The sequence below is a fragment of the Eubalaena glacialis genome, chromosome 3, assembly GCF_028564815.1.
Source record: "Eubalaena glacialis isolate mEubGla1 chromosome 3, mEubGla1.1.hap2.+ XY, whole genome shotgun sequence".
NCBI classification, from domain to species: domain Eukaryota; kingdom Metazoa; phylum Chordata; class Mammalia; order Artiodactyla; family Balaenidae; genus Eubalaena; species Eubalaena glacialis.
In genome coordinates this window covers 93,285,935-93,310,564 of record NC_083718.1, presented here as the reverse complement: position 1 = coordinate 93,310,564, position 24,630 = coordinate 93,285,935, and the positions used below count along the sequence as shown (strand labels likewise).

The 24,630-nt window shown below is 47.5% G+C and overlaps 1 protein-coding gene across 2 annotated transcripts in view; it reads right to left on the bottom strand.

Moving 5' to 3' along the window:
• The window catches only part of TSPAN2 (tetraspanin 2), a 39,451-nt gene extending 17,146 nt beyond the window's left edge, over nucleotides 1-22,305 (bottom strand). For both annotated transcript variants that reach the window (XM_061186133.1, XM_061186134.1), the window contains exons 1-2: nucleotides 22,166-22,305; nucleotides 6,680-6,782 (exon numbers count right to left, since the gene is read on the bottom strand). In XM_061186133.1, coding sequence (XP_061042116.1) covers nucleotides 6,680-6,782; nucleotides 22,166-22,234 — 172 coding nt within the window. In that variant the 5' untranslated portion in view covers nucleotides 22,235-22,305. The remainder of the gene's footprint in view (nucleotides 1-6,679; nucleotides 6,783-22,165) is intronic.
• Nucleotides 22,306-24,630: the final 2,325 nt, after the last annotated feature.

Below are 24,630 nucleotides of genomic sequence, written 5' to 3'. Positions count from 1 at the left end.
TGTCGAAATACCTTATTGTTTTAACATTTTTCTTTATTTTCCAAAGCTCTTTTATTTCCATCATCTCTTTGGCTCCTCAAGACAGCGCCACTAAGTAAGGCAAGTATTATACGCATTTCTATTTTACTAATGGGGGTCAGAGCGGCAAGAGGGCTCCAGGCTGGACACACAGGCCTCGAGCCCCGATTCCCACCCGCTGGAGCAGTTCCCTCACAGAATGTCTCCTGGGTGGGCCACCTTACTGTATTGATTTCCTACTTACAAGGTTCATTGCCTCTTCACTGCTACACGATACAGTCTACAGATTCTGCTTGGAGTCACTAGAGACGGACCCACTGGGACCCTTATCCATCCTACACTCCAGCCCCATAGGAATTCACTATGATGTGACCCAGCCTACTCTTTTCCACTTTGTGCCTCTGTGGGTTCTCATCTATGTCTCTCTCCATAGATGTTAGGTCCTTAAACAAACCTTATTCACCCTACCTAGAATATGCTAGGAACAAGACAGACTTCTCGGTTAGTGTTTGTTGGATAAGAGGATAAAGAGAGAGCAAACTAAATCTGAGGTTCTGGACTGGCTGTCTACTGTTGCCCATCTTTGCTTAGAGATACATGCTGGGGATACATCCCAACAAGCATCCAAGAAGCCACCAGAGGGCTGGGCTCTCCCAAGTCAGGTAGATGAGGGCATGGCTGCACACCGTGGGGAAAGCCTCCTGAGAGTGTGGAGTCTAGGAGAGGGGGCTGCTCCTGAGGAGGCTGGGGTACGGTGGACAGAGGCACTGGGGTCTGAGGAGGACAGACCTGCTCCCCACTGCGAACAAGCTAACTCAGCCCCTTGCCCTTCTGAAATAAGAGCTCCCCAAGAAAATTCACTTATTGGTACAATATTCCATTCTTAGGCTATCAGAATTCCAGAGCTCACAGCAAACACCCTGAAACTGCCCCAGGGGCTCCGATTCCTGAGGCCTCTCCCCAGCAAACCTCCATGTGCATGTGTGGCCACACGACTCAGTTCAATGCCAGATGAACGCTGCTGGTTGGAGCTGATGGGAAAATCAGAAGAAATTCTACATGTGGCAAATTTCTTGGGCCTGCTGATTTCAGTTCCAAATCTGGTTGTAATACTCTGCATGCCACAAGGCCACTTGTAGCTTCCAAGCATACCTTATCCTTTTTTTTTTGATCTGGCCCTCAAAACATAGTTGTTGAATGAATACATTTAATTGGCAGCCACATTTTAATTCCAAGATGGTTTCTGTAGAGCCCTCTTGCTCCCGCAGCAGCTTTGTGACAAATGTATGACCTATTTCCCAATCCCCTATGCTTTCTGAGTCCTATTTCCCTTGATTTGAAAAAGAGAAAACACTTTGATTTTGCATTTTTAGCATTAGTAGCTGGGCCTTGCAATGCCAGTGATCTCCAGGTGACATGCTACCATCAATTTCCTGATGATTCCATCACTTGTCTCTGGTTTCCGATCCTTCTTTTGAAGCTAGAAGCATCATTTCAGTTAACACAGAAAGGAGACAGTGACATCCTAAAAGCCTTGTCTGCATCAACTCATTTTTAAATGGCTCCCCTTTTCAGGACTGGATAGTGACACGTTCATCAATTTCAGTGGCTTTTTGGCTGCAGATGATTTTACATACCCGCCTAATGACCATTTTTCATCTGAAAATATTTTTCTCTGCCTCTGTGCAACTTTCCCTCCCTCCCAGCTTGCCCTGGACACACATAATTATATATGTATTTAGACTATTGGATGGGACTTAGTTTATGGGGAAGGTAAGGACTAGGGTCCTCGCTAAATAACAGCAGCTGTTAGTTATTGAGTGCTGTTCTAGGGGCTTAACATACATTAGTCATGGAGTCATTCAACACTGAGTAACCACCACCATTCCCAGTGCCTCAGCTGCTCTATGCAGCATCTGTCCTTTGCCCTAGACAGGCATTATCTCAGGAACCTGCCACCTGGAAGCCTCAGTGCTACCAGTTGGTGTCTCGCCCTGACTACATGGCATCTAAACCACTCTTTTATCTTCCCCTCTCTTACTCTCCCACATCATTGTGCCTCCCGCAGGCTGACTCCTTCCTCAGCCTGCCCTCACTGCTGTAATAGCAGCTGACATTTATTGAGGGCTTGCAACACAACAGGTACTGCACTCAAGCACATTCATAGGTTAAATCATCTCATACGTCAACCCTATGAGGTATGTAGAAGTGGTATTCATATTTCACAGATTAGGAATCTGAGACACGGAGAAGTAATTTACTGAAGATTGCACAGCTAGTGAGGGGGGAAACTGGAACTGAACCCGGGGTTCTATTCCAAAGTGCACACCCTCACTCCTATGCTGCACTTTCAGTAGGAACTCAGAAGAAACGTGATTTTCTCAGCTAGAAATCTGTGAATTTTGCAATTTACAAATGGCAGGAGGGTTCTTTTCCTTCTTGCTTCAGAAAAGTGCCTGAGGGATCTATCATTGATGATTTCTGGGTTTTCCCTTCAAAGCACATTGGTGGGCTAGAAATCCAGGCCTGTCAACTGTGCCTTTAGGTAAGTCCTCTTATTCCTCAGTTATGTGCAATATGTGCAATATGGCAATAATTATCTCTTAAGTTCTTGTAAAAATGCTTTGGAGAAATTGTCTCAACAATGTAAGCTATGGCACGTGTCTGTTCTGCACCTACTATGAATCTCAGGTACGACTAAAAATTGAGAAGTAAAAAAATATTACCAGAGTGAGTCAGAGTTTTTAAAAAGTCAAGCCAGCCCCTCAGCACTCAGCACTGGAATGCTTTCCTTACACATAACATCCAGCCACCATCAAAGCCAGGCTCTGCGGCTCTGGATTCACAGGGAGGGACAGCCACAGACAGCCTGCGATCCCGGAGATTGAGTGGCTGCAGTCTGTGTGGGCATCCCCTTCCCCGTCGTGGAGAAGCCCGATGACGTCCTCTGTCCCCTGCTCACAGACATGACTTCATGTGCTCCAGCTTTCTGAGGGCCGAGGGGATCGCTCCTCTCTCTGCCTCCTGGAAAGAAGACCCCTGTGCTGCCTGTACCCCTAAGGGGCAGCCCCAGAGACGAGTTGTAACAGGAAAGCAGAGGGGCACATTGGTGGAACTTGGAAGACACTGGGGCCTTCTCCCAAGAGTTTACTGAAGGAGACTAATGTGGAAAGGGTCTGGGAAACACCAAGTCACCCAGCCTTTCTTGCTGCCAGCTCCACTCTTGCCAGGCTCTCCTTTCTCCACGATAGCAACCAGTGGACACGACAGCCTGGGTCAGCCTCCAGGTCTCGATCTGAACTCAGAGGTCCTTGAGAAGAGGCGGCAGGCGCAGTCAGTCTGACTACCCTGGCTCCCTGGCCTCATTTCCAGCTGGATCCTCTCCACGCTGGCCCCTGGCTATGAAGTCACCTCCAGATCTTTATTATAAGAAGGGACTTTCTCTCCATCACCAAGGAGAAAGACCCAAGGGTCCCAGAGAGGAAAGCATCCCCCTAGAGGCGGCAGTCATCTGCCCAGAAGCAGGGAGCTAGACCATGTGCCTTCCTGAGGTCCCTCTCAGGGAGAGGTGGTATTTCTTTAAGAGTGCTTCAACGGGCCAAGCCTATTCTCCAGGGCTCTTTAACAATGGGGTGATAAGAGTTTAATGGGCTGATTGCTCTGGAACCTATTCTGAAAAGGAAAATACACAGATCAACGCACAGAGTACCCTGTGACATGAAGTGAGATTTTCCAAAAACTGGGCCTGCTTCTTCTTTAAAGTCCTGCTACCTCACACTGTTTGCTATGCAAGTCCATAAAATGGCATCCTGGTGTACTTTTCTTCTCGTTTTATTGCTAGAGAACTGGTGTCTTTCCTATTTGGAAAATTACTTATTGAGGAAAGAAACATCAATTTCTGTAAACATGTATATTGCTCTATTTATATTATAAGAAATATTTAAAGTGGAGAAAATGTTCCTGACTTCACAAGGACTTTTTCTTGTTGGCACTCTCCAGAGAGACAGCACAGGGAAACAAACAGAACAAGCACAGGTCTGGGCGTTGGCAGACCTGGGGTGCGGGCTGAGCCCCATCCTGAAGGGCTGGAAAACCACGGCTGGCTGTCAGCACCCCTCCTCCTCTGCTTCAACCCCTGGTCCTCAGTTTCCTTATTCTGTCTAGTGCTAAGACTCTATGATAATCCACTTCTCTGGACTTCAAGCACTGACCGTGAGCATTCTCACCACCAGCCACTCCAGGGTGATTCAGAGAGGGGAGGAAGAAGAGCCAAGGGTGGGCAGACCCACGCCCACGCCCCAGGCCGCCAAGAACAAGCGGGAAGGATTCAGGCCCTGCTGTGAGGGCTGTTGTTTCCCCACCCAGAGTTCACTTCCTTTTCTTTTCTATTAGACAAAGAACCCCCTCCACTCTCAGTCCACGTGGTCTGAGAGGGCTGACTCGCCTCAGCTCCAAGGCAGGTGTGAAGCCTGGGCTTCAGCCAACAAGCCCGTCCCAAGCAGCTGGCCACGATGACTGGTGTGGGAACGGGCACTGGACCCAAGATTGCCGGTGACAGTGAGACCCAGGACTTTGGCTGGATCAGTTGGAATGAAAGAAGAGTGTACTGTTGCTGAGGTTACCCGGGAGATGGCGCCTGCAGCTGTGGGTGGACGTTTTATCTCATCTACGGGGAACCTGCCCCAAACTGGAGCCACAGGAAAGCGGAGCTAAGAGGTGGCTACAGACTGGATTCCAATCACATCACTTGTGTCCCTGAGATGAGAACTAATCCTGACTTTTCAGTTATGTGAGTCAAGAAATTTCTGTTTTGCTCAAGACAGTTTGAGTCAAGTTTCTGTGATTTGCAATTGAGTCCTGACTGATATGTCCATAAATATATGACATTTCTTGCATCTTGGGCTATTCATATTGCTTTAGTTTAGATTAGGAAATAGGATCAGGAATGTCTGTATAGAACTAGTTCGCTCTCCTATTCAATGCAGGAATCTCCTGTATTGATAAATGTTCCATTCTGATTTTTGGTTAAATACCAAGGTATCAGAGGGATCACTTTCATCTGTAGAAGTCTGCTCAGCTTCTTTGATTTACCAAGTCATTAGAAAGCTTTTCTTATGTTGGACCCAAATCTACGCCTGTGAAATTGCTATCAGTGCTTTGTTTCTGGAGCAACACAGACAGAGGCTGCCTCCCAGACTGGCTTCCATCTTTCCTTCCACATACCCGCCCCTCTCTCTAACCGAGCAGGCTCCCTTACCTCCGTAACTCAGGTTTCCATCTGAAAACCATGAGTTGTGACTTCTAGGCTTGACTCTGTCTATCATTGATATCTTTTTTGTTTTGATTCCTTCTGTCCCTGAGTTTAACGATGTTTAATAATAATATTTAATAATGCTTAATAAAGTTTCTTGTCTTTCTGTCCTTTTCTTTACGATTCCTACTGCAACCACCATGGGTTATGCCCTTATTTCTTCAGGCCTGACTATATCAATAATCTAGCATGGTCTTTTTCTGTCTTCCCCTCTCATTCCAGAATAATCTCTTTAAAATGCAGTGTAGGTCATACCCTCCCCCAAACCCTAAATTATCCTTCTATTATTTATTAAATTAACTAGCCCTGACATTCAAGGCCCTCTATACTTGTCCTCCGTCCCTCCCCAACTTTTCTAATCTTAATTCCTACCATGCCCATATCCTTTACATTCTTGTAAGAGTGCTCTGCCCAGCCTAGGCTTGCTAATCACTATCCTATAGACACACCTTGTGCCCCAAACCTCTGCAGTCCCTATTCTTCCTTTTCTCTATTGATTATGGTTGGTCTTTCAAACTTAACTCAAATCCTTCTTGCCTCACCAGTTTAGAATGACCCCTGATGCACCAACTGCAAATACCACTAAGTCAGCACTTGGTCACACACTAGTTTCTCATCCCCTACTTATCACATGGCCTCAGAATTGGAGGCTACGTCAGCCTCCCACTCCTCACCCCTTTCCCACAGTTGGAGGGAGACGGCTACTACCCCTCCCACACTGAGGCCTCTCTCCATGGCAGCCCTCCCTCCTCCCCTCCCTCCTCTCCCCACCCCCCTCCTCTCCCCCTTCTCTCTCCCCTCTGCAGTCCCTAGTCATGGAGGGACTGAGATTGACCCCTCCACATCTTGAGATGTCTCTCTTCATTTTGAATTATGTGTCTCTCCTAGACAATTTAAAATACAAGATCACAAATACACAAAACCAGACCCTGACTGGGCAGGGGTCCCCTGTCACCCCAGATGGATGAGTGAATAACTGACTTTGTGGTGTACCCACTTCACTCAGCGGGGCAAAGGGGCTTTTCCAATTCTTTGGAAATGGACTGTGGTTACATGCTGGGCTTCTTTTCTGGAAGTGGCTGAAAGAAGCACAACAGTTCAGTCCCACCTGGTCTTCCTTGCTTTTAGAAGCAGAGGGATGAACCATGTGTGGGGTGGGCAGGGTAGGGGTGGTAGGCCCTCTCCTCTCCGCTTGGACCACACATCCCTACCCCAGGGCCAGGTGGGCATCTGGGGCTCACGTTTGCCTCCTTTCTCTCCCTCCATCCCCTGTCCCAGAAGTCCAGGTGCAGGCTCCACTCGAAGCTGGGGCAGCCCCAGCTAAGGCGGAGGAGAGCTGAAGTCACTCACCCATGTAGAAGTACTCTGGGGAACTGTCCTCCGATGAGAAATCCTTCATGGTGCCTCCAAACCGAAACCACAGTCCAAAAGCAATGACAGCCGACCCTGCCAGCTGAAAGGTAAACAGCCTGCATTTACAAGGGAGGGGAAAGTGTGTGCAGGACCTGGGAGGCCTGAGGCCACAGAATCTGAGGGTTGGAGAGGGGCCCCTAAGAAACCAGCCCGTCTCCTCTTCACGTTTCTTATAATAGGAGTGGAATGATGTGCTCAAAGCCCCCAGCCCACCCCAGGTCCCTGATGTGATATTAAAACTGGGGTTTCCTGATTGCAAGCCCAGAGTTTCTCCCATTCTGCCAGGCTGCCCCGCGGTTATGGGGCATACACAGCACAGCTCAGGAGGCGTCTCAAGAAGGGTATTCCCACAACAGCCCCCCGGGAAGGTATTTGGTTTCTGCCCTATTGTCCCCTGCTGGGCACTTGGGATTTCCTCACCAACACCACAGTGAGAGGTCACCAAGAGCAAGATGAACTCCAAGACCGAGGGAAACCCACTTCTTTAAATGGGAAGAAAACACGCCAACCTCAGAACCTGCCCACACCTCCTGAGTGCGCAGTGCCCAGTTAGAAAGCCGTTTTAGAGGCGTCTAGAAGCCGTCCTAACCCCCAGGCTGCCACTGTCACTGCGCCGCACTGCCTGGGGATGGTTTTGCAGGCAGTGAGGGAAACTGGCCGGGGTTGTTTTGTTTCTTTTTTTCTTTTTTTTTTTTGGTTGCTATTTTGGGTTTCCATGGAAAGCAAGAAAGGAAAAAGTAATTTTCTGAAAAAGCCTGGTCTGCGTGCTGTGTGGCTCAGGGAGAGGCTGAGTGGCCGGCGCAGGCAGCGGCTGGGCAGGCTGGTGGCTGGTAGACTCATTGCCCTCTTCCTCCCTGCCACTCTGAGGGCTTCTGTGAGGCTCCGCACCTGAGCTGGAAGCCTTTCCTTCGCAGGACAGTCACAAAGGCCCGCCAGCAGGCTCCAGCCACGGTCTCCTCTCTCTCCACAAACACCCATCTCGAATTTCATTGTATCAATCAACAGATGTTCACTGGCACCTTCTGGACTCAAGGCACCACAAGTGAGCAGAGACGTAAAAAGAGCCTCCTGGTTCTGCCAACCCATCCAGTTAGTGTTGGGCTCCCCTAACCCATCCCCAGACCAACAGTTTAGAGGCTGCCCCTGCCCCAGCAGGGAAAAGCAGACACAGATGCTGGCAAAAGGGAGACAAGCACACAAGTCAGAGAAGTAGAGGTTTAATAAGGAAAAATGATGTCAAAGTCGGGGTCAGACCAGAGGTCTGTTTATACAAGATCCTTCTGTCTGTGGGCTATTTGTAAAGGGCCGGGGCTATCTGTCTGAATATATATGAGGACTTTATCTTTCTTCACCTTCCATCTCCCCAAGGCCCATTCCCTCCGTGGCCGGCTTTTTCAGAAGAGCAGCATGACTGACGCGGGAGGAATTGGAGGGGTAGAGTTCTACCAGCTGGACTCTCTAAGGTGGAACAACTAAAAGTTTCCAGGACTTAGAGGAAAGCACTAACTAGATAATGTGAGGAACAGCTAAAGGAACTGGGTTCAACCAGCTTTAAAAGATTTTTGCATTTTTTAAAAGGGTAGCAAGGCATGGAAAAATATTCAAAGAAGTCATGTTAAAACATTAACGATACTTTTCTTTGAAAGGTAAAATTACAGGTGACTTTTCTCTTTTCACTATACTTTCTAAGTTTTGTGCGTGAAGCAGGTATTACTCTTGTAAGTTTAAAAGTGTGATACGGTAGTTTAACTGATCAGTCCAGAAAAAAATGGGGAGAGTTTTCTTGGGCTGTGCTTTAGTTTGGGAGGAAATCAGCTTTGAGGTCATTGCTGTTTCTGGTACAGGGAAGAGGTCATTGTGAGGTCATTGCCGTTTTCTGATGCCCTTGGGAAAGCCCCATCCTCGGAGCGCTAGGGGCTGCCTGGGACAGATGTGCCCAGCAAAGCCTCACAGGCAGCCCTGCCTACCCCGCCTCTGCAGCAACTCGGTGGAAAGAGTTTCCAAGTACAAAGCAAAAATCTGTTGACGGAGGCGTCAGGCCAAGGCCTGTAACCACCGAGCAGACTGTGGAGGAGGTGACTGGTCCCAGGGACACCCTATCACGAGGCCACATTTTTGGCATCCCTGTACACAAGCTCTAATTTATAGCTGTCTGGGATCATCCTCCCAGACGGAATACATGTGTCCATTTCTGGCACAGATGTGTTTGATACATAATGGAAAATTAAAAGAGAGGTTGCCTTTTAAAGCCAAGGGGCAATGAGGAAAAACCTGCGCCTGCTCATCCACACCCCCCAGCCCAAACCCAGGCATTCCTCCCGGGTCAAGGAAACCGTGGTGTAGCTGAATGTCGTCACCGCGGAGGGAATCCTCCCAGCGTGCCGCCGGATCAGGAATACTGTGGGCGCGGGCCGGGTCAAGCCCGAGGCTGCGCCGGATGACAGCCAACACCGATTTGGAAAGTGGCATCAACAGAGACAATGAAGCCCTTTGGTCCTTTTTAACTCACTGTTCTTTCAAGACTCTTGAAATACTCTGTGTTCGCTGGACTTGGGTTGCTCTATCACACACCTGAAACTGCTTGAAAAAAATTCACACCAAGTCCAGTCCAGTCAGGGGCAAAGAGAGCAGGTCTGGTGTCAGTAAGGCCCATTGCTCTGTCCGTCCCATACCCGGGAAGAGAAGTCTCACTGAGTAGCCTCCAGTGCTAAATTTTAACCCTACTAGACCAACCCCCCAACCCCACCCCATGCCCCCATTCTCAGCCCCTCCTTTGCATTCAGATACAACACTGTACCTCTGGTTGCACCTCAGCACTGCAGCCAACATGAGAACAAATAAGGATGGAGAGGCTGCCCCTTCATGTTGCTTTCCTTCTCGTGCCCCTGCCCGTCCTCATCTGCTTTCCTTCCTCCCTTTCACGGAGGAGGTAACTATGGTCCTGATTGGGTACCGTGTTAAGCATTAGGGAAGCAACGATGAAAAAGACATGAAAAGTCTGACGTGGAAGATAATCCCATAAACTAATAAATGCCACAGGACGCAGGAAGTGTGCTCCACGGAACTGCTTCACTGCCCAGGGATTAGAGCAAAGCGTGATGACCAGTGTGCAGCAGAAGATGTTCCATTTTGACTTACAGCTTGAAGAATGAGTTAGAAGTGTCGCAGCAGCAAGGGACTGGAGGGAGGAGTGAATGCCAGGCAGAGGGAACAGTGTGGGTAAGGGCTGCGCTTCCTTTCGTGGAACACTGTGCCGGGGAGAGAGAGGAATCTGGGGAAGGTCAGAGTCTGGGGCTTGAAACAGGAGTTAGGGCACATGGCTCACAGCTTGTACTAAGCTTGCTACCATTGTGGAAAGTCCATGGCAGGGCCTTGAGGAGAGGGGAGGTGGGAGCCCTCATTCTGAGGGGGACAAGTGCTGCCTGATGCCAGACACGATGAGAAGCCAAAGGTAACAACCTGAGTGGTTGAAGGCCAGAGGGGGGATGTTAGGGGCTGGAAGCGGTGATCGGCGAGGACCATGATGGATCCACTCTACCAACCAAAGAACTTTGCTGAGGGCTACTCTGCATCCGCGACTAGTACCAATCCCCATGCCTTTGGAACAATTACCATTAGAAATACTGTTTTTCCAGGGATGGACTTTTTCATACAACAGCATGAGTAGGGCTTTGGTGTGAATCATTTAATAAACATTTGTTGAGCATCTATCGTGAGCCAGGAGGCAAGGATTCATAGATAAGGAAGATCCAGTTCCTTCTGCAAAGGATCTCAGGGGCTAGTGGAGAAACTGAGCCCGCCTCTGTGGCCCAAGAGGTACTCTAACGATGCAGGTCAGAGAACCAGCCCCTGAGAAGACTCCAGATGTCATCATTCTTTGCGTCACCATTTCTCTTCTGCGCACCAATTGTGCGTTAAGCACTCAGAGAAGGTGATGCAACAGGGTTTTGAGGGCAAAAGTGTGTACACTATTGAAAAAGAAGAGAGAAGTAAAATAGAAAAAGAAGACAGAAGTGAAAGGAATAGACAATGACATTAGATAGGGGATTACCCGGTACAATGACCTTATGCATTTTCATGGACATGTCATTTCAGCAGCTAACCATATTCCAGAGAGTCTGCAGGACAAAGCTGCAAATTGTAAGCATATGTCCATGGAGAAGACTGTGTGTGTTCTAAAAGTAAAGCAGCAGAAAAGGGGACTACAGACCCAACTGGAAAACTTTGAAAGCAAAGTGGATGAACAAAAAGTTTCCTTTAAGTAATGCCTATCTGCCAGAAACAAGTCATTTAACATGAAGCAAAGCTTGTTATTGGATTTCAATTTTATTGTGCTGTATTTATTTCCACTTTCCTGGGACTGCTGATGAAATGTTCTATCTTGAGGACATATTCTTTTACTTAAAAAAATTTTTTTTTCATGAATCACAAACGTGGTTCTTAGGAAGGCACCAAATTGGAGGGAGGGTAGTGCTGAGATACAAAAATGCGAAGATCACTCCCCAGGCCTGGGTCCTTCATTCTTCTCAGCTCCCCCCACCCCACCCCTTGCCTCCAGCAGAAGGTAGCCCACCCTGATCACAAAGAGCAAATACATGCTACTCTGCTATCTGATGACTAAACCCACCAGAAAGCTCCCTTTCTGGGTAAAAAGCATCACTTCGGGATGTTCTCAGGCAGCTCATGCGTTTTTGTCTAGATAGGAGACCCAGTTAGTTATCCTCAGAGGCTCTAGCCACACAGTTTCAGTTCCTTCTCCCACTTGGGGACCCTGCTCTTGCTATTTCCTTAGCTTACAAAGTTCTCCTCTGCTCCCCCTCCACCTGGCTCACACCCACTCACAGCTGTCAGCTCTCACGTCACTTCCTCTGCGAAGCCTACCCTAGCCTAGGTACGTGTCTTCCTCCATGTCTCATATAACCACTTCTGTTTAAATATTTCTATAATTAAAAAAGAAAAATTAAGTCCTGAGCTATGTGAGGGCAGGGACAGGGTCTATACTGCTGTGTCCCAAGCACCTACCCCTCTGCCTTGCACAGCCAGCTCCCAACAGACATCTGTTAAATGAATGAATGGAGGGCCTTCACAAAGGTACAATTTAGGCTGTGATGTTGATTGAATTGTGTTCCCTGCCACAATTCATGCGTTGAAGTCCTAACCCTCAATGTGATGGCATTTCAAGGTGGGGCCTTTGGGCGGTGATGAGGATTAGATGAGGTCATGAGGGTGGGGCTCCCATGATGGGATTCCCTCATAAGAGACACCAGAGAGTGCTTTCTGCCATGTAGGACACGGGGAGAAGGCAGCTGTCTGCAAGCCAGGAAGAAAGCTTTCACCAGGAACTGAATTAGCTGATACCTTGATCTCCAGGCTCCAGAACTGTGAGAAATAAATTCCTGTTGTTTAAGCCACCCAATCTATAGTATTTTTTTTTTTTATGGCGACTTGACCTAAGACAGGCTGATAGAAGCAATTGTGAACAAACTCCTTCACAGCCCTCCAAGGGAATACTTCCCAAACTACTGATTTCAAATTCATCTGCACCTGGGAAACACTGTGCAGACATCTCAGATGGCACTGTGTGAATACGCTGCTGAATATACTCAGCAAAACACTTTCCCACAGAAAAACAAAACTAAACTAGATGGAATCATGTAATGAACACTCACAATTCTTGATCTGATTGCAAATCACATTATGATACCATAAGGGTAATGGGAGTTTCATTCATTTAGCAGGCAAAAGTCGGAAGCACATTTGCTCTAGAAGATGATACTAATTTTCTCAAAGAGGTAAGCCAGCTCCCAAGATTTTCATCCGATTATGCAGTGAAAGCGAGGCAAGGATTGAGATGGCACTTTCTCAAAATCAAGGATTTTGTCAGAAGAAATACAAGAGCCAAATGCCATATGACATCCAGGTGAAACCACCTCTGAGGAAGCTCGCTGTCCTTGCCTCAACATCAGGACCAGGTGAGGTGGAATTGGGAGGCAGGACTATGGCAGCACATGATGAGATGGCTGCTAGGTTGGAAATGCATGGCTGTCAGTCTGGAAACGCACTGGTTAGATGCCAGTGTTTCTGATTTCCCCTATTATTTTCCTCACAACAATTTCATAAGAACAAGCTCATGCTAAGAAATTCCTGAAAGACTTCCTTCAGGTAAGGATATATTTTAAAAATCAATGCTTAATTCTCTGCACTAATGGACGGGTTCTGCAATTCAAACCACAATAGAGCAGGAGTGTTCTATGCATCTCCAGAAAGATAATTGGGCTACATATTTGTCCTAATTATACCTTCTGCTGTTTGTTTAGGTTGTTATAGTTAACTTGTGTGGATCAATTGACATTGCTGGGGGGTGGGGGGGGGATAGTACAAAAGTGCTGGGGGGATACTAAGCTCAAGGGAAGGAAACTGAGCCAGGATGAAAAGCTTGCTCTGAATGATAAAGCAGATAAATATAGATATGGAAAGTGTATGTATTTATTCAGTGGTTGTACACAATGCCTTTTTCTAAAGGAATACAGGGAAAAGGAGAGGAGAGATCAGTAAGAATTAGGAGAAAGATGATGGCTGTATAGTTTTCTTCATACAGTAAAACAAATGCCACAGACTACTGGCTATGATTCCAGTGAGCAGGCGGCTTTATCAAATGAAGATCAAGTACAACTAAAGTAAAATCCAATCCACCAAGTTATCAAAGTGATTTAAAGCCAGTGTCTGTCTCACCTGACCTGGGGGATGAGCTCCAGGAGGACAATAATGGTCTTTTCTATGATCTCTGAACTGCCTCCTTGCAGCATCCAGCTGGCTCTTATCCCAGGCTTGCCCTCTGAGTAAACACTCCTTTGAGGGCTACCCTGACTTCTATGACATCTCAGCTATATTGAGCTTTTACATAAGCAAAGATGGAATATTAAACAATATTTATTTTACAGCCTAATATTTTTGAAGATAGTTTGAGAGAACTACTCTTGAGCAGGTAAACAGGATTTTTGAATATCAATCAATAATAATGATCTTCACCCAGTTTTAGTTGTTACAGACAGACAATGGGAGAAAAAAATGTTTCAGGTAAAACTCAGGTTAGATTGGAACAAGCCAAAACACTTCGTTTATTAAAAAGTTAGCTTGAATGGAATCCTGAAAGTCTTGTATTCTAGAGAGAATTTTTCTTACCAGCAATTTGACCAGAAATCATTTGGGGTCAGGGAGGCAGGCAGCACTGGGCCACTTACAGGGGACTAGACAGGTACAGGGAGACCACGTGGGCTTCCTGGATGAATGGCAGCAGCTTCCAGGCCCCAACCCTGCCCCACTGGGGGGCTCTGTTGTCCCTGCCCAATTAATTCCCTTGCCCTAGTTTATAAGCTGACTCTTTCCCAGTCACCATTACAATGGGGAGGGCAGACACTTTGGAGCATTCCCCAACTGCTCTTGTAGAAAATTTTACCTCTTCTGAGTATTCAGACTGAATAATGATGCTCTTGGACAGGATAGTAACAAAAACAATCCACGTGTATACGCTGTGTTGTCGAGGAGTTGTAGCAGATAAAAACGGGGGTTCTAGGCATCCCGGGTTTGAATCAGGCTCTGCCACTTACTAGTACTGTGATCTCGGGCAAGTCCCTTAACCTCACTAACCTTCAGCTTCCTCAGCTGCAACGTGGGGGTAATAATGGTGCCTCCCTAAGAGATTAAATGAGTTCACCTTACACACTTAGAACCACTCAGAACTGTGATTGCCCAGCACTTATTGTTATTACGGTGGTAGACTCACTAATGTTATATTCAAACTGAAAACTTAATCCTACTCAAGATAGGAAACACCATGGCCATGATTCTAATGACTTAGTCCTCTGCTGCCTTCCTCTACTAATTTTTATTTTAGCACTACACTTTTTCCATGACAGCTGGGATTCCCTTGAGTTTCTAAACCTCTATACTAGGTATGTTGGTTCCGCTCTCCAGAAACTATGTTCCCCCTCTCTCTTTAATTAATTAATTAATTAATTTTTGGCTGTGTTGGGTCTTCATTTCTGTGCGAGGGCCTTCTCTAGTTGCGGCGAGCGGGGGCCACTCTTCATCGCGGTGTGCGGGCCTCTCACTATCGCGGCCTCTCTTGTTGCAGAGCACAGGCTCCAGACGCACAGGCTCCGTAGTTGTGGCTCACAGGCCTAGTTGCTCCGCAGCATGTGGGATCTTCCCAGACCAGGGCTCGAACCTGTGTCCCCTGCATTGGCAGGCAGATTCTCAACCACTGCGCCACCAGGGAAGACTCCCCCCCCCCCCCCTTTAGTTTTAGTTTTTATAAGACCCAATAAGAGAAAAACAGGAAAAGATGACTTATGAGAGAAAGAATAACTATATTTAGGTTAGAGCTATCCAAAAGAACTTTCTCCAGTGATGTAAATATAAATGTTCTCTGTCTGTGCTGTCCAATACTGCAGCCACCAGCCACCCATGGTCACTGAGCACTTGAGATGTGGCTAGTGCAACTTAGAAGCTGAATACTAAATGCCTTTTAATATAGATTAATTTAAATGTGAAAAGCCACGTGTGGTTAGTAGCACAGCCGCCATATTGGAGAGTGCAGGTCTGGAATTCACATGCTTATCACAGCTTCAATCTTCTCTTCTTGTCAGTCTGTAGACTTGGAGTGGTTAAGAGGACAGTTTCTGGGGCCACGCACAGAAACCCAGCTCTGCCACTGGCCAGCTCTGAGGCCTCGGAAAAGGCTCTTAAACTCTCTGCACCTCTGTTTCCTTATATATAAACTAGGGGTGACAATAGCTGCTATTTCAGAAGGTCATTGTGAGGATTAAGGAAGTTAATATACAAAATGTGCATGGGAAGCAGCCAGCACGTATCTTCCATTTATATAATGCTTAATATTCTTCTTCAAGTTTTTGCTACTGAAATTAATTTTAAATACTGTCTCTTGATACATACCCTTTCTCAATTCCCATCTTGCTTTTCCTCTGCCTTAAACTGATCAGGGGTGTTCGCAACCTTTCTCTTCTTTCTCCCACATGCCAGAGCGTTATGCACCTCTTTGCACCTGCATTTCTGGAATGCATCAAGACAATCCAACACTGGATATAATCTCCCCGGCCATAAACTTCATGTTTTCTAAGCCAGTAGCATTTATTATACCTTATATTCCATGTGCCCTCATAAATGTGTACAATGAAAAGAACACAGGGTTTAAAATCAGAAGACCAGGGTGTGAATCTTGGCTTTGCTCCTCCCTAACTCTTTGATCCCAGACATACTGTGCCTGCCTTTCGGCTTTCACATCTGTAAAACGGGGATTACATTATTTCATGGGATTGTTGTGATTCATGATCAAATGGGATAATGTATGTAAGAGCATTTTTAAACCAAAGCATCATATGAATGTTATTTTTGTCCCTAATTAAATCCCAAGAGGATGAAAAAAGCGAGCCAAGGTAACCCCTATTCATCTGTATCATGTGCTCTCAGCCCATCTGGTCGTCCCATCTTATGGGCCTCTTTCTCAATTCCTTCTCCTTAATTCCTTTGCAAGCATGACATGATGGTTAGTATAGTGTCACTTGCTTTAGGAGAACAGCCCTGTTGTGATATTAACTGTCAGTGTTAAGGTGGGGGATGGAAGTTATGTTCTCTTTTGTCACACGATTGGAGACCCAAAGATACTACATATTCTAGAATAACACAGTGAAGCATAATGGGCAATGGACAGGTGGCCTCCTGGTGATTGTAGAAACCAACAAGTCTCAATGTAAAAGAAAATTCTTAGAAGAATAACGGTAAAATGGTAAATGGAATTAAGAGAACTGACACAAGGAAGCCAGGTGAGCAGGCCAAAAGGAAGGGCACTCCCTGCCCCATTCAGAAATGAGAGCCACCAGTGGATCTTTGACCCCTTAAGGCCATGTCTAAACCGGTGCTTCTCAAAGTGTGTTCCCTGGACCAGCAGGGCTTCTTAGAAATGCAGACCTACCAAATCAGAATATATATTGGAACAAGATTCCCAGGTGATTTGTATTCACATTAAAGTTTGAGAGGCACTGATCACCAAAGGTTTTCCTGTTTCTACCCACTGGCCTCCCCTTGGCAGCACAGAAGCAGGGCGGGGAACAAACAAACAGCTCCAGCACTAGGGTCTGTTAGCCAGAGCTGTGCCAGTGACTGCTGAAGCTATTCTAGGTGCTGAGAGATGGAAGAAGGAGGATACCAGCACAGCACACTCCCTGCCCCGAGGAGCAAAGACATTAGAGAGACAGTAAACTATACTCAAAGGCACAAAGGAGCACCAAACAAAGGTCTTTTGAGTGCCTCAAGATCAAGGACTGTGTCTTAACCATTTCTGAATGCCCAGCATTTGGTAGGGTGCTGGGCACATAGTTGGTGGTAAGCACATATTTGCTGAGTGACTAATTGCAGAGGAAAGAACCTCTCCTTTTGACTTCAGGCCTTTGATAAGCTACAAGACTCTTGCCACTTTGCTTGGTTGGTTGGACTTAGGACACCTGTTTCCTGCTTCTCCTTACCGTTATGAATCTCTTGGATTCTAGATTCCACTTTCCCTCTTGTTTTCTAGTGTTTAAATATGACTACCAGTAATATCTATGTTACTGAATATTTACTATCTCATGTACCATACTTAATACTTTACATATATTTACTCTTTTATCTGCACCAAGGTCATACATTGATGTTGGTACTTGATTATGTCCATTATATAGATGAGAAAATGGAGGCTCAAAGAGGTCAAACAGCTTACTAACCAAGCACCCCTGGTCAGTAAATACTATGGCCAGGAATAAACCCAGGAAGTGAGATGCCAGTATCCACCTTCCAGGCTTTGAATTCGTGGATATGAATTGCCATGCTGCCTAGACCTGGCCGAGGTCTACCAGACTCCTGGAACCATAGCTCTGGCTTCTGCAGGCTGGCTCCTATCATAGAGTCCTTGCCCCTCCCAGCACCACTGGGCCCCTCTTGTCCAAAATAGGGGAGGCTGCCGCTCTCTCCCCACCTTGACAGAAATCAGAAATGGAGACTATCCAACGACAGGGCCAAGGAAATTCCTATCTGCCTTCTGGGGTGGTCTAGCTTTTGGGTGGACCCCATAGAATACTTTCTTCAGGTATTTTTTTAAACCAGTCTTTCTTACAGGTGGTAGCTCTGAAGCTACTGTTTGAAATGAATTTGGGAAAGAGGAGTAGACAAGTCAGACATCTCGTAAGCCCACGAGACATGGTCTTTCCTAAAAGCACCTGTTAGGCATCACCAAGTGAAACTCCAGAGCTGCATTAATAACAGTGAGAAGGAAAGGAGAGCAACTTCAAACAAGCCATATATGGCATCTGACTTTCAACAATGAACGGTCCTGCTTCCTGTTGGTCGGCAACCCTGAGCAGCTCACACAGCACAACGATAGGAAAACGCTGAGTACACAACAACAAACCAAGGAATAAACACAGCCCAGGTTTTTTTTTTTTTCTTTAAACCAACATATGTGGCTTGGTAGATTGTGGTGTTTTATTTATATTACTATGCAACGGAGGGGGAAAAAAAAGGTGATCGCAGTGAAAGGCATGGGACCATGCCATGCTATCTGACTGTAATGTCCGAATTTAGACATGACAGATATTGGGAGGGGTTTCATGTTAGACATCAGCCATGATAACAGAAATTAATTTAGTGGGGCTTGGGGCCAGGCTTTACTTTTGTTTTGTTAAAATTCAATGGTGAGCACAGTCAGCAGCCCTGGGCTGGGGAGTGCTCTGCTGGCTCTGGCAGGCTCTAGCTGAATGTTTATAAAACCAGGAGCACAGCCTAGGGAAACTTCACCCAGCTGCCAGAAGGAGGTCGCAAATCGATTTGCAGATCACAAAACATACCCCACCCCGCCTCTGCGGCTGCCTTCTGGTGAGTTACTGACAGGAAAGGAAGTGCTGTCACCCAGGGGGACCTCAGACCTCAGAAGGGCAGGCACGCAAGCATCTAAGAGTGTGTGTAAATAGAACGCTTGAAGTCATGGCGAACGCCTGTCCTTCCAGGAAAACTGTCCCCTGCCCTCTCCCCCTTCCCCAAACTTCCCACAAACCCTCTAACCAGGAAAAAAACAACTTCAAACACTAGGGTGGGGCTTTTCTGGAATCAGGTTCCCTCAGTTACAGTGAAGGTACGTATCTAGACAATTTATCCCAAACAATCGCTTTCCTCTAAATCATTAGGAGCCTGTTTCAGGTCGCCCCTTTCCCTTTGGTTGTACAGTTATAGACATGGGAGAGCTGTCTGTGGCTGTTGCTGGTCCCTGGTCCCCATTCCCTGTGGAACTGAGAGTGAGGAAGGCCCCATATTCTCCTCCTGGGCCCAATCTGTACAAAGAACAAATCGACAGGGAATGAGCAGGAAGAGACAGGCTCAGTCCTCCAGATAAAGTTGACAATGGATTACCTTTGCAAATCGGGAAGGCCATTTGTATCAAGTTCTCTAACCTGCAGAGTCATTAATTCTTTCTACAGATATTTATGGAATGCCTTCTATGAGCTGGGTACTATTAGGCGCTAGAGATATATCCATGAACAAGACAGAAAAAGATTCCTGCTCTCAGAGTATTCTAAGTTCTAGTGGGGAAAATCCACAAGTACAAACTGAGAAGCCAGTGTGTAGTTATCCTAAAACAAAGACAAGCTGCAAGTTACTCGGCAAATATATACACTATTCCCCGATATTAAGGGACTCTGGCGAAAGAGCGCTAACTTTTATTAAATGCTTTCTATGTGCCAGGCACTTAATAATAAAAATAATAATTAAAAAAATTTGAGCATTTACTGCATACCGGGCTCACAGGAAGGTGAAGTCAGATACTTTACATATTTCCTTTGAATCCTCTCAACAACTCTTTTACCTCAATTGTTCAGCTGAGGAAACAGGGCTAGAAGTAAAAATAACTTGCTCACGCACACTCTGCTTGCACTTGAGCCTGATCCTTTTGTCAGATGGTGGTCACACTCACCCTTGCTCTGTTCCTCTGCTGGTGGGTGGCGTGTCACCCCCTCACCCTTGTCCACCTCCATCCTACCAGTCCTTCGAGCTTCAGCTTAAACATCCCCTTCTTCAGGAGAACTGTCCCAACTCCTCACTATTGCTGTGAACTCCTTAATTAGATCGGATATATAAAAGGTCATGCCTAACCCCAGTGGCTAATACATGATAGGCACTCTAACATTGCTTTGTTCCTACTTCCCTTCCTTCCTGTGTTTAGAGTCAGAGGTGTGAAATTTGTCACTTGATTATATATGCTGTCGTTTTTGTTTGTTGTTGTTCTATATTCATTGGCCATTTCCTCAACTAGATTAGCAGCTTAGGGAACAGTATTTTTAATTTATAAATTATATATATATATATATATACTTTTGTCAATATAAATTATATATATTTATATTTACATATATAAGTTATTTTTACAATTCTTGTGCATTGATTCTTTAACAGAGTGGTTCTCAAACTTGAGCATGCATAAGCATTTCCTGGACTCGTTTAAATAGATTGCTGGGTCCCTCCTCCAGAATTTCTGATTCAGCAGGCCTGTGATGGGGCTGAGCATGTGCATCTCTGACAGGTTCCCAGGAGGTGCTGATGCTACTGGCCCAGGACTCACACTTTGAGAACCACTGGTTAACTACCTGTACCACTGTGCTTAGGAGCATGAAGGCTGAGTCTGAGTCCCACCTCTGCCACTCATTAGCTGTGTGACCTTGGGCAAGTGGACCTATTTGAGCCTCCGTTTTTCCTTATTTGTAAGAATGGGGATAATAATAGTATGCACCTCAGGACTGTTGTGAGGATTAAGTTAATAATGAATGCCATGTGCATAGCACTGTCCCTGACACATTGAAAATGCTCAATGAATGTTGCCTATTATCTCTGGAAAGGCTGGCACAACATCAGGCACTAAATAAGCACTGTACCCAGCCTAAGAATTCCTTCTCAGACTTAGATAAAACCTCTTTTGAATTTGTAAGCAGTGAGAGTGAAAAGTGTCACTAAAGCATGACATTTATAATTAACAGCTTTTGAAATTAAGCCAGACTATTAAAAAGCACAACATAAAGGGCCTTTAGAAATGCCCTTCCCGATAGTATGCTGGATGTAAATGCCCAAGTGTACAAAAGCCATGTGTATTTTTAAAATTCAGGGCTGTCTATGGGGTACCTCCTTCACACCTTCCCCTGCTGCAGGATGCTGAGGATGGCAACTTGACCTCTGAGAGCTTGGAATTGCTGGAGTCACCCAGGCATCTGGGCTAATGGGTTGGCAGACACAAGCAGAGACCATCCTTCAATAATTAATTAGTTGGAGTCACGGGAAAACAAACTCCCCAGAGCAGATAAGACAAACAGCACCCTCCTCTATCCTAGTTATTTTAAAGCACCCAGCCCCCTGCTGCTCCCTCCCAGCTCTAAGAACTTCTTCACCCAAAGCAAGATCTGTATTTTCCTTCAGGGTCTGTCTGAGCAGTTATAGTGACTGACATTCCCTTGAGGAAGCCCAAGAGGGAATGCGCAGACAAGACAATTTTCAGACCTGTCTCCCAGTCCTTCAGGGCCTGAGACAGAATATCCAGGGATCTAGAGATGGTCTAGCCCTAACCTTGTCCCAGTAATAACAGGAGACAAGGGTCATGGCCCTATCAGCCGGTGAACCACTAATCCTGGGAATGTTGTTCATTCAATGCAAAGTTGAATGAGATCATCTCTGGAAGCAGTAGGATTTAGCAAAGGCTTCGAGCTGGGGGTTGTGGGGAGGTGCTGCTGCCCCTTGGAAGCCCCTCCCTTCCGCCCATTCCCTCACAGAAGAGCACCACCGCCTCCTTCCATCCAGCGGTACCCTAATGCCCAGAAAAAGGCTGACTCCCACAATACCACTTCCACTGCTACCCCCAATTTCCTACACAAGCCCGCCACAGCCAGGTGATGTCTCTGCACACTCCGGATGGGGCACCACCTCTGGCAGTCCGGGCGCCCTGGCGGGCCCCTGCTCCAGCGGAAAGACAGAGCGAGAAGGGGGTGTGTGCGCGGAGAAGCTGGTGGCCCCGCACCTGGTGTTACCAGGCTCCAGATGAAAACCGAGGCAGAGAGGTTCCTCAAAGGGAAGAGCCGCACGGGTCTCCCCCCTTTTCACCATTTCTCATTGCTCAATCTCTCTCTCTGTCGGTTCTCTCCCCCTCCATCTTTCCCTCCCTCCCCCCCCTCCCCACCCCGCCCGCTTTGTCTGCCTTTTTCTTACCTCCGTCTTTTTGAACACCCTGCCTTCAGGAGCTCGGCTCGGACGCCGCAGCGGTCAGCTCCCCGGGGACCCCTGCCCTGCGCCCCCGCCCGGCCCCCTCCCCTGCCCGGCCCTCTCCGCTCCGGGTCTCACCCAGAAGAGCAGGTTGAAGCCGAGCAGCAGGTACTTGATGCACCGCAGGCCCCCGCCGAAGCGCCCCATGCTGCGGCCCCGGCGGCGGGATCCCGAGTACCCAGGCCCGGGCTCGGAGGTCCGGGAGCGCCGGGAGCGCCGGGAGCCGGCGGGGAGGGGGCGGAGCGCGAGGGGCCTTGGGCGGGGCCTGCGGGGGGCGGGGGGGGGCTGGGGGGCGGGGCGGCGAGGCTGGAACCGGCACAGGGTGAGAGAGGGCCGGGGAGGACCCCGAGCCAAGAGGCTGGCGATGGGTGGGAGCGCCGCTGGGTGGGGGTCGAGCGGCCAGAAGGAGCAGGTACCCCGCTTACCCCCGGAACGAGAGGCCGCCTCCTTCCCTCCCCAGGCCGGGCGACGCGCCCCGCAGGCACCCTGCTCGCGGTGGTTATCGGAGCATCTGCGAGGAAGGAGCGTCCACTGGGGACCCGAGACCCATTTAATCAGCTCTCTGTGCAGAGACTCATTTGAGGCCTGCGGTGATGGTTGAGAATAAGGACACGGCCCTGGTGGCTATGGAAACTAGGAAGATGGCCTCGGGTAGAAGAGATAAGTAGGACCCAAGGCCGCCCAGAAGCTGGCAGTACCCATCGCGGGACACCCGGCCCGGGGCACCCGGTCCCAGGTTGTGATTCCACAGCGCCTTGCGAACGCACAGGCCGCGGAAGCAGCTTCTAGGGGACCCTCCCTCGGCCCCTTCCGCGCGACTCCAACTCTTACCTTAATAGGCAAGAACTGGGAGAAGAAGGCGTGGGATGCGGCTTCCCTGCGCCCAGAAGGCTGCGACCCATCCTGCTCGGCCTGGCGAGAGGAGGGGAGTCAGACACCCCGGGTCCTGCTGTATTCGACTGATGGGAGAACTAGGAAAGGAATCCAAATCCTCGGGGATTATTGTGATGTGGAAATGGGAGAAAAGGGGGGAAGGTTTTGTTTCGCTTTGTTTTATTAAGTTAGGGGTCTGGTGGGGAAACCAGGCTCCCACTCCCATTGACTAAGTGTCTGCAACACGTGGTGCCGGGCAGTACGGGGGCGACAAGAAAGTGTAAAATCCAGGGAGCCTATGCATTAATTCAGTGAAACTTTAAGTGCCCGTTATAGGCCAGGAATAGTAGCAAGCCCCAGGGACTCGACAATGAGGAGACAGCCAGGCCTGTTGCACTGGCTCTGGTGGTAGAGACAGATCTATGAGCAAATTATAGCACGGTGAGGAGGTGGGGCAAGGTTCCGGTAAGCGCCGCCTGCCCTCTTGGCACTGGGCAGGGAAGGCTTTGCTGAGGAAAGTGGGCCTGAGCGAGTCCTGAGTGAGTCTGAGCAGAGGGGAAGAGCAGACGGGGCCGCACGTGCCAGAGCACAGGGCTGGAGAAGCCAGGGCCTCCTCGGGGGGCTGTGAGGAGCGGAGCAGCCCAAGTGAAGCAGAGGGAGGTGAGGGGGATGGTGCTAGGGCGCAGCTTTCAGTCAACTCACGAAAGTGCAAAACTGTCCTGGGGCCTCAGTTTCCTCATCTGCAACATGGAGATACTACTACATACGTCGTGGAGTTGTGAAGGTTAATGAGTTAATATTTGTAAAGTACCTAGAACAGTGTCTGGCACAGAGTAAGTAAGTACAATATAAGGGTTAGCTGTCACCGTGTTGTACTCTACCAGTCAGTTGCTACCATGTTGCCGTCTTTGCCATCTGTGTCTTCGGACATTCGTTTGAATATCTCATGAATTTTATTTATGAAAACGAAGAGAAGACAGAAAAATGAACGTGTGGATTCTGGTAATAAGCATAAGCCCCAAATAGTGAAATAGAGGCAGAGATGGAAGTCATTAGGAATGCAGAAAGAGGCACATCTTTAGTTTCAGTCAAACACTTATTGTTCTCTCTGATCTATCAAAAAAGAAAAGAACTAAACTAAAGAAGAGTGTCTAGTACATGGTAGGCATTCAGTAAATCTCTGAACTAAATGAACAACAATGATATGATACTTTAAATATATTGTTGAATTTTATGTCTCTAAGACAAAATACATTTAGAGACTATATATTCTCGACCCTCTGGGAACAGAACCCCTATTATAAATCTATTATTCTTTCACACTACAATTTTAGCACACATGCACTAGAGACAGAGGGTTGCCTGCCTAACGTAACAGATATAGATTTTGTGGGTAGACTTCCCCAGCCACCCACCCTCCAACTAAGCTGTGTCTTAGGGGAGCTGACCCTTGACAGGACTAGGGCATCCTAACTGATAACACGTGTTCAAGAGTACATCATTATATGAAAGTAGGAGACTACATTAAATGAAATAAGGAAGTTAGCCTTTAAACTAGACGTTGTGCAAAGCCAGAGACAGGAGCTAAAGCAGGGCGTAAGATGGTTAGATTTCTATTTTTAGTCAAATTGGGGCTGCATGGAGGATGCTTTGAAGTTAAGGCTTGAGAC